The sequence below is a fragment of the Rhinopithecus bieti genome, unplaced genomic scaffold, assembly GCF_001698545.2.
Source record: "Rhinopithecus bieti isolate Rb0 unplaced genomic scaffold, ASM169854v2 scaffold_52893, whole genome shotgun sequence".
NCBI lineage: Eukaryota > Metazoa > Chordata > Mammalia > Primates > Cercopithecidae > Rhinopithecus > Rhinopithecus bieti.
Genome location: NW_016820680.1, coordinates 202563 through 211979, shown reverse-complemented (window position 1 = coordinate 211979; position 9417 = coordinate 202563). Strand labels below are relative to the sequence as shown.

The 9417-nt window shown below is 36.5% G+C and overlaps 1 protein-coding gene across 5 annotated transcripts in view; it reads right to left on the bottom strand.

The window, feature by feature from the left end:
• PARG (poly(ADP-ribose) glycohydrolase) overlaps positions 1-9417 on the bottom strand; it is a 138287-nt gene that overhangs the window by 70903 nt on the left and 57967 nt on the right. For all 5 annotated transcript variants that reach the window (XM_017859835.1, XM_017859832.1, XM_017859833.1 and 2 more), the window contains one exon: positions 3171-3263. In XM_017859835.1, the coding sequence (XP_017715324.1) occupies positions 3171-3263 (93 nt within the window). The remainder of the gene's footprint in view (positions 1-3170; positions 3264-9417) is intronic.

Below are 9417 nucleotides of genomic sequence, written 5' to 3'. Positions count from 1 at the left end.
TTACCAAATTATTCAGAAAATGATTTTAAAATTAATGGTAAATATTTCAGGCTTAATGGACTTCGAACACAAACATTTCTTGTCTCCCAAATAAACAAATAGTATAATTTTAAATAGAGTTAATGATTTCTGCTCTCCTGGTGAGGGGAAATGCCTAAAAACTCATTATTTCGAGAAATGAGGAGATGTAAATCTTATTGTCAAACACTTGGCTCAACAAAATAAAAGGCTGGTTACTGTGAACCAAGATATTTCAAAAAGTTCCTGACCAAATTTGTTTCCTTTAATTTTCTTTTGATAAATCTAAAATTTACCTTTTACATTTGGCCTAGAGTACTTCAATGTGATAAATTATTAAATATCAACATATACAATTTAACTTGCGACAAGACGTATTTTGATCTCAAATAAAAATCTTAACTTTCACAGCAGAGATGGACTTTTCAATACAGAGCAAAGCACAGAATTAAGATGCTCTCCCCATTGATATGCTAATGGAGAAGAAAGTCACTGGGAGAAGCCAGGACAAAAAGCTGAGGACCCAGGGGTCTGATTTTGGTTCCAAGGGGCTTGTTATAGCTTACAAAGTTAGATGCTTTTGAACAAAAATTTCTCATTAAATGAAATATGGAAGCTCTCATATGCACGATGGGAAGAGAGGAGGATTAAATGGCCAACTCCCAAAGGCTACCTACTATCTACTATTGATTATGAACTACATATTGAATTCAAAAGGCATATAATAAGCACCATGCAAACCAGTGACACAAAGAGGATCTCCCTTTAAGGAGACTATAATCCAGTGGTAAGAGGTATATAATGACAACAATTATAAAACAATGATTTGAGTGCTTCAGGAGGGAAGAACCTTGTCTGGGAGGCAGGGAAGGCTTCACGGGGAAGTAACAGACAGGCGTACCTAGGAGGTAGTGAGAGATTTTACTAAGTAAGGACAGAAAGGAAAAAGAACTAACATGGAATATGATCAAGCAAATAACTTCCAACAGAAACAAGCAGAAGATATGTTTTAAAATACATTTCCCCTTCCCAATAGTAAAACTTATTTCAGACACAATGCATTACCAAGGTGAAATTAAAGTTACATAAAATTGAAAACATCACACTGGAAAACATTTCATGGGTCTCAATTGAAGATGGTATAGTCCAAGAAGGCATTTGGACATGTGTGGGTTGTTTTCTGGTTGCCCCAATGACCCTATTTGTGGTGTTTGGGGTGTCCTAACGACATACTGCAATGGATGGGACCATGATACACATTCACAAATTATTCCACCCAAATGTCCACAGGGCCCCTGTGGAGTAAAATGCTAGCAGAACCCTGGCTAGCAGCCATGCAGCAAGAGGCGTTGGCCCTAGAAATAGAAGACAAAGGCAAATTCAAGCACCATAGTGAGAAACACAGGAATAAAATTATGAAGAACAAAACAAACCCTGTGGAGGTTTGAAAATACATTCACAAATTATTTGATGCTCCTCTCTTTAAGAGGTGGAGTCTTGGGCACGGTGGCTCATGCCTATAATTTCAGCATATGGGAGGCAGAGGTGGGAGGATCACATGAGGTCAGGAGTTCAACACCAGCCTGGCCAAAATGGTGAAATTCCGTCTCTGCTAAAAATACAAAAAATCAGCCGAATGTCGTGGCACACGCCTGTAGTCCCACCTACTCAGGAGGCTGAGGCAGGAAAATCACCTGAACCTGGGAGGCAGAGGTTGCAGTGAGCTGAGATCATGCCACTGCATTCCAGCCTGGGGGACAAGGGTGAAACTTGGTCTAAAAAAAAAAAAAAGAGGTGAAGTCTAATACCCCTCCCCTTGGGTATCGCTTAGCTTCTAATGAACACTAACACAGCAGAAGTGATGCTAGGTACCTTGAGAAAGATGGGTCACAGAAAACACTGCAGCTTCCTTGCTCTCTCCCTTGGATTGCTTGCTCTGGGGAAGTTAGCTATTACGTCATAAGGACAATCAATCAGCCTATAGAGAGGCCAATAGCAGGGCCTTCTGCCAACAGCTATGGAAGTAAGCCAACTTAGAGGCATGTGCTTCAGCCCCAGGCAAGCCTTCAGATGACTGAAGCCCTGGCTGACATCCTCACTGCAACTACAAGAGAAACCCTGATCCACAACCACTCAGTCAGCTAATCTGCTCCCAAAGTCAACAGAAGCTGCGAGATAATACATGTTTATTGCTTTAAGTCATTAATTTTAACATAATTTGTTATGCAGGAATATAAAATTAATGTACTCCAAACAAAATAAAATACAGGATTCCTTATTTTTAAAAGTTAAGGCCGGCACAGTGGCTCACACCTGTAATCCCAGCATTTTGGAGGGCAAGGCAGGCGAATCACCTGAGATCAGGAGTTCGAGACCAGCCTGGCAAACATGGTGAAACCCTGTCTCTACTAAAAATACAAAAAGTAGCCGGGTGTGGCAGTGCACACCTGTAATCCCAGCTACTTGGGAAGTTGAGGCACGAGAATTGCTTGAACCCAGGAGGCAGCGGTTACAGTAACCTGGGATTTGTGCCACTGCACTCCAAAAAAAAAGAACCTTAGCCAGGAGTGGTGGCACATGCCTGTAATCCCAGCTACTTGGGTGGCTGAAGCGGGAGAATTGGTTGAATCCGGGAGATGGAGGATGCAGTGAGCCAAGATTTTGCCACTGCACTCCAGCCTGGGTGACAGAGCAAGGCTCTGTCTCAAAAAAAAAAAGTTAAGAAAGTATCATTAACTCATTTGTTAGAGAATACATTACTTTGGGGGAGGGTGAGGAAGGAGTGGGTAGTATTACACCATTTTGAAAATACGTTATTCCAAACCCATTAGTATGTTTTGAAATAATGAGTACTTTTTTAAGTTAGAGGTTATTTGAACAAAGAGAGAAAAAAGTCATAGTAATTACAAGCTTCAACAGTGTAAACAGAAGCTGAGGAATGAAATGCTGCATTTTTAATGTCCTTTTGTAAGTACTCTCTACCCTCTAATCTTTTCCTTAATACAGCAAAATTACCATACTCTTTGGCAAAAACTGTTTCCCTTCTCTTCTCTTCTCTCTCTCTCTCTCTATCTGTGACCTTGGCCATTTGAGTTTAAGGGAAATTCAATTGTCAGTCTCAGGAAGCTACTGAGGAAGCTACATCCACTAACCTGGGTGCAAATATTTGGCAGACAGAGTGCAATTTTCACCATATCAGGCAAAATGGACTGATATAAATGTTGAGCTTCTGCTTCTTCAAGTACCTGAAAACCAATAAAATATGTGAATAATAATAACCAGTAAATATAATAACCAATGAATATGTTTGTTATGAAATTAAATCACATATCTGCTTTTCACGGAACCCCATAAAGTGGCACACTATCAGCATCACCAAACACATGTAAAAATACATCAACAGGTGTATATAAATAAATTTACAAATTCATTTCCAAATGTATATCTGGCATTAAGGCAATTCACCTTAATGCCCTCTGAAAAAACTTTAAGTATCCCAAATATCAAATATCCCTCACACAGCATTCACAATAAAGTAAAAACACTTGCAAATGGAAAACAGTACATTCTGCCTTCGGTTATATCAACTAGAAACTGCTAGACCACCAAGGACGCTCTTAGAAGCCTCCAACGACCCATCTAGCTTCAACGGTCTATAATTGAAGAAATCTCCATAAAAGCCATATTAATTACTTCCAAGTATACTCTATGGGTCAAATCTAATCTACTGGGTAATAAACAATAAGGTTTCTGATGGTCCTAGAATTTCTCTTTTCTAGACACCCTCGGAAAGTGAAAACCACCATTCCCATATCATAATTTGAAGCACAACAAAGATGCCATGCATGGTCCATTTTTGTCTTTTATAAAATTTCCCATCACTTTAAGACCTTTTAATCTAATTTCTTTCTAAACATCAGGGTATTTCTTTAAAAGTACTGGAAATGACAACATTCTTAATTTAGAGATACTACATATATAGTCTGGACTGAAGTAAATACTTTATCTACTTGAAATCACATTTTAACTAGAAGAGGCCTCAGTTATAATCTAGTCTGATCTTGTCACTACTGGAGAGAAAACAGGCCAAGGAGGTTACCTGATCATCCTACATTGAGGTCAATTAAAACTAAATCAGAACAAGAACCTAAGTGTTCTGGTCTTTATGCCACAGCTCTTCCTACTTCCCTATGTGACCAATGTTTGGAATCGATGAAGAAACAGACTTTTGACAAAAATCAGGAACTAAACAGAAATAAAGGTAAAACCATTTGTTTATCTGCAGCTGGACAGGGTATGTGTATAAACAGAAAAAGTAACAAAGACTATTTGCCCTGATTTTGCCGGTAAATTCTAACACTAAGAATTTTCGTTATACCAAAACTCTAAAACCCAAACTATGTTTACTTCTCTTTTAAAATTAAGATGAGTAAACATATTCAGAATGAACAGAAGGATATTTGTAATTCAGAGAATTTGAAATTCAATTAATCATAAGCATATAGAAAATTAAGTAAACAAAAGACAATGATTAATTCTGGAGAAAACAAAAAGTTTTGCAAGAGAGGAAAAGCAATCACAGTCCATGTATGACTAGTGTTTATACTATCCAACTGAAAAAACAGACTACTGATGTGATTGAAATGAATATGAAAACTATAGTGGGAAAATGGGGAGGTAGAAATGAGGTTTGCATTTATGGTGGTGGAGAAAGTGACAATAAGAGCTAAATCCTAATCTTCTAAAGGGGGACTTGTTTTAAAAAGAGTTTAGAGTAGTCAAATGACTGCCTCTTTATAATCTGCCTCCTTAACTCTGTTAAAAATAAGAAAACTAAATTTTAAAAAAATCATACATTCATAGATGACATTCTACTATTTTAGAGGTACACACTAAAGATACTGGCTTCTCTATACCTGAAAATGTATAAAATACAAATACATTAATGGATTTATTTAAAATATTCAAACTCTTCCTGTTTATAATTTATCTTTTTCAAAAAATAGAAACAGGGTCTGCCCAGGCTGGAGTGCTGTGGAATGACCATAGCTCACTGTAACCTTGAACTCCTGGACTCAAAAAATCTCTTCCTGTCTCAGCATCCTGAGCAGCTAGGAATACACGCCTTTTTGCTTTTTAAAACTATGTATTCTGAAATAATTATGGTTTCACAGGATGTTACAAAAATATTACCTCTCACCCAGTTTCTCTCAATGGTTACATTTTACATTACTATAACATACTAAAAACCAGGAATACCAGTACAATGTGTATCATTCTATGCCATTTTATCACACGTACATGTGTGTAATCACCACCAAAATCAAGATGCAGAACCATTCCACTACAATAAAGATCTCATGCTACCCATTTATAGTCACACTCCGCTTCCTTCCTCTCTCTATTCCTAACACCTAACACCCATTAGTTTGTTTTCCAGCTCAAAAATTTTGCCATGTTACCTAAATGGAAACATACGAGTCCTTTGAAGTTGACTTTTTTTACACGGCTTAATGCCCTTAAGAGCCATTCAAGTTATTGCAAGTATCAATAGTTCACTTCTCCTCATTATTAAGTAGAATTCCATGGTATGAATATAGCAGTTTGTTTAGCAGTTTCACCTACTGAGAGGCACTTTGGGTGTTTTCAGTTTTGTACTATTATAAATAAAGTTACCTTTACTCTCGACCTACCTATACTGTTGTCTGAAATTACTTCCTGTACACAGCACAGTGTGTCATTTTTAAAATTCACTCTGCAAATCTGTCTTTCAACAGACGAATTTAGGTCATTTACGTTTAATGTAGTCTTTGATATGTTGAAACTTAAATCTGTTATTTCATTTTATTTATTTTATCTGTTTTCTTTTCCCTTCCTCCTTATGGGTTACTTGAACATAGTTTAAAATTCCATTTTTGTTTATCTAAAATGTTTCTGACTGCATCTCTTTGAATAGATGTTTTTCTAAAGTAGCTGCTGAAGAACTGCATTACATACAGCTTATCAACATTTACTGGTGTCAACATTTCACCAGCTGCAGTAAAGTGGAGACTTTACCTTCCTTTACCCTTCTCCATTTATAATGTAAATATCTTCAATATTTCCTCTACATACATTGATAACTAGACTGTTTTACAATATTTGAAAACAGTGAAAAAAGTCAAACATAATTTACAACATTCAAAAAAGTTTTTTAAAAGTCTATTATATTTACTATATTTTTACTCTTTGTTGTTCTTTCTTCTTTCCTGATGTTCCATGATTCCTTTCTTGTATAATTTCTTTTCTGTTTCAGGAAATTTCTTTAGACATTATTTCACGGTAGGTCCGCTGATGATAAGTTCTCTTTTCCTTCACCTGAGAGCATCGTGGTTTCCTCTTCCTTTCTGAAGAATATCTTAATTGGATATAGAATTCTGGGATGACAATTATTTCCTTAGTCCTCAAAATTTTGTGCCATTTTTTTCTGGTCTCCATGTTTGCTGATAAGAGATCCACTGTCATTCAAACTTTTTCTGTATAGGCATTGTGTCATTTCTCTTGCTGCTTTCAAGATTTTTTCTTTGCCTTTGGTTTTAAGAAATGTGATTATAGTATGTCTTGGTATGAATTTCACTGGGTTTATCCTACTTAAGGTTCGGTCAGCTTCTTGAATCTGTAGATTTATGACTTTTGTCAAATTTTGGAAGTTTCCAGCCATTATTTCTTTGAATATTGTTTCAGTCCCACCCTCTTTCCCCTCTCTTTCTGTCCACATGATGACACAAATGTTATATCTAAACTCTGGGTTTTGTTTTTCATCCATTTTCTCACTGCTGTTCAGACTGAGTAATTTCTCTTAATTTCTTCCAAGTTCACTGATTCTTTCTTCTACCATCCCCATTCTCCATTAAACCTGTCTATTCCATTTTAAAAAATCAGTTATTACATTTTTCAGTTCTAAAATTTACATTTGGTTTCTCCTGATAGTTTTTTTTTTTCTTTGCTGGGACTTTCTATTTTTTCATTTGTTTCAAGTATGTTTTTAATTGCTCAGGCTTCTTGTGAGGGCTACTTTAAAATCATTGTCAGACAATTCACATCTGTATTCTCTTGGGGTTGGTGTCTATTGAGGTTCATTTTTCATTTCAGTTGAGATTTTCCTGATTCTTTTCTGGTTATGAGTGACTTTTTATTGAAATTTGGATATTTGGAGTATTATAAATCTTTGGATCTTTTTAAATCTTCAGCCAGAGCAGGCCTTCTGTGATACTGTGCCAGCAGGGGAATGGGATAGCTACTTCATTACTAGCAATTGAGGGTAAAAATTCATGTTCCCCAGTCAGCCTTTAGTACCCAAAGTGGAAAGTGAGAGAGGTACCTTGATAGTGCTGGGTTGGGGTGAGAGTTCAAACTCCCCACTAGGTCTTTACTGATACCACTTTGGTGCCATGACAGTGCCATAGTCCCTGCTGGTCAGTGGCCTTCTACCTTTTAAGAGTCTTATGTTTGTTTTACACACAAGGTCCCTTGTTTTTCACTGTAATTAGTGGGAAGGACAGAGAGAAGTGACTAGTCAACCATGTTAAACCTAAAGATATTAAACTTTAAGTGTCTTAACAGGCTGACATGTCTCCTTTGGGTACCCATCTTTGTCTTTTAAAACTGACACGAGTGGCTGCTGCGGTCCTCTGCTGACAAGCTTTACAATATCTCTTATTTATCTGATGAAGCATTATTGCACCGTACTTCTTCACAACTGTCAACACTCCAGACCTATGTCTAATGCTGCTTTGGAAACACAAAAAGGGAACCTAAAAAATGTCATTTAAGAACATAAGCGGCTCAACTACTGTTTGAGATGGAATGCATAATCTAAAATATCACCATGACCTTATAACCTGTATAATGCAAACTGGGATGCAAGTAGGGAAAAGTTATCACTTCTTAACTTCAAGAAAAGCAAGAGCCATTGATCAAATATTCTATAACAATTAAAGAAAAATAAACATATGTTACTTATTATGATAATGATGATTATAAGGGAGGTAAGCATTTACATGATAGTAAAAAAGAAAGCTGTATTAAATTCTCCCACAAGTAAAACCCTGCCCTCTACTGAATAGTCTGCATAGATAATTATATACAGCGAGTGTTTTGATCTGTGCGTGTGCCCGTGTGTGTAGCAACTTTTTATTCTAGTCTCAGAAATTGGCTGTATATACATAATATATATACTTCAGTCAGAATTGATACAATAAATTTCAAAATTATACTGCTATTTTGCCTATCTCCTCTCGTTATAGATCTGTTCATTCATTTGACTGGCTGATAAACAAATACCTGAGGAACTATTATGTGTCAGGAATTGTGCCAGAATATGACAGAAGAGTAAACAGTAACAGATGTGGTCACTGACCTTGTGAATCTCATGGCGCAAAGCCCTATCCTCTCCCCGTGACCCCCAAAACGTCAGCCCTAACCTAGGAGGGCAGTAATAACTGCAACCACATCATAGTGACTGTGGAGAGGCTATTTTTTTCTTCTCTCCACAAATAGAAACAAGCTACTAAAATAAAGGAACTAAATCTGCCAAACACCAAAACATTATAAATTATTTAAATATCTACAAACATACAAATAGAAAAGAGATATTTACTTATTTATTCTTTCCTTTGAATATCTGATTAACTACATACATCTGTTAAATATGCTCTAATATTTATGAAAGACATATTTACACATGACTAAGTACCATACCTGACCTATGGAAAATATTAAATATTGACTACTGAACTTTGAATTAATAAGTGAAATCTGTAGCTCGCAAAATGAGAAGACCAGTGTCATTTCAATAAAAGAAAATATTTCCATAGATCTTTTTCCAACAGTTCAGAGCAAACAGCTTTAAAAAAGTAATCAGGCCAGGCGTGGTGGCTCATGCCTATAATCCCAGCATTTTGGGAGGCCGAGGCAGGCAGATCACGATATCAGGAGATCGAGACCATCCTGGCTAACACAGTGAAACCCTATCTTTACTAAAAATACAAAAAATTTTTCTAGCCGTGCGTGGTGGTACATGCCTGTGGTCCCAGTTACTTGGGAGGCTGAGGCAGGAGAATTGCCTGAACCCGGGGAGCAGAGGTTGCAATGAGCCAAGATCACGCCACTGCACTCTAGTCTGGGTAACAGAGTAAGACTTTGTCTCAAAAAAAAAAAAAAGTTATCAATCACAAATCAATGAATATAAGAAATACTACAAGCTGCTCAGTTTTCTCTATTGGTCTAAACCTAGTTAGATCCCAATAAAACTGTGAAAAGTTACTAACAATCCTCTTTAATAAAAAAATCAAAATCTATATTTAAAGTATAGAACGTGAAATTTTAATTAATAGACAATTTTTCAATAAGAAGTACACC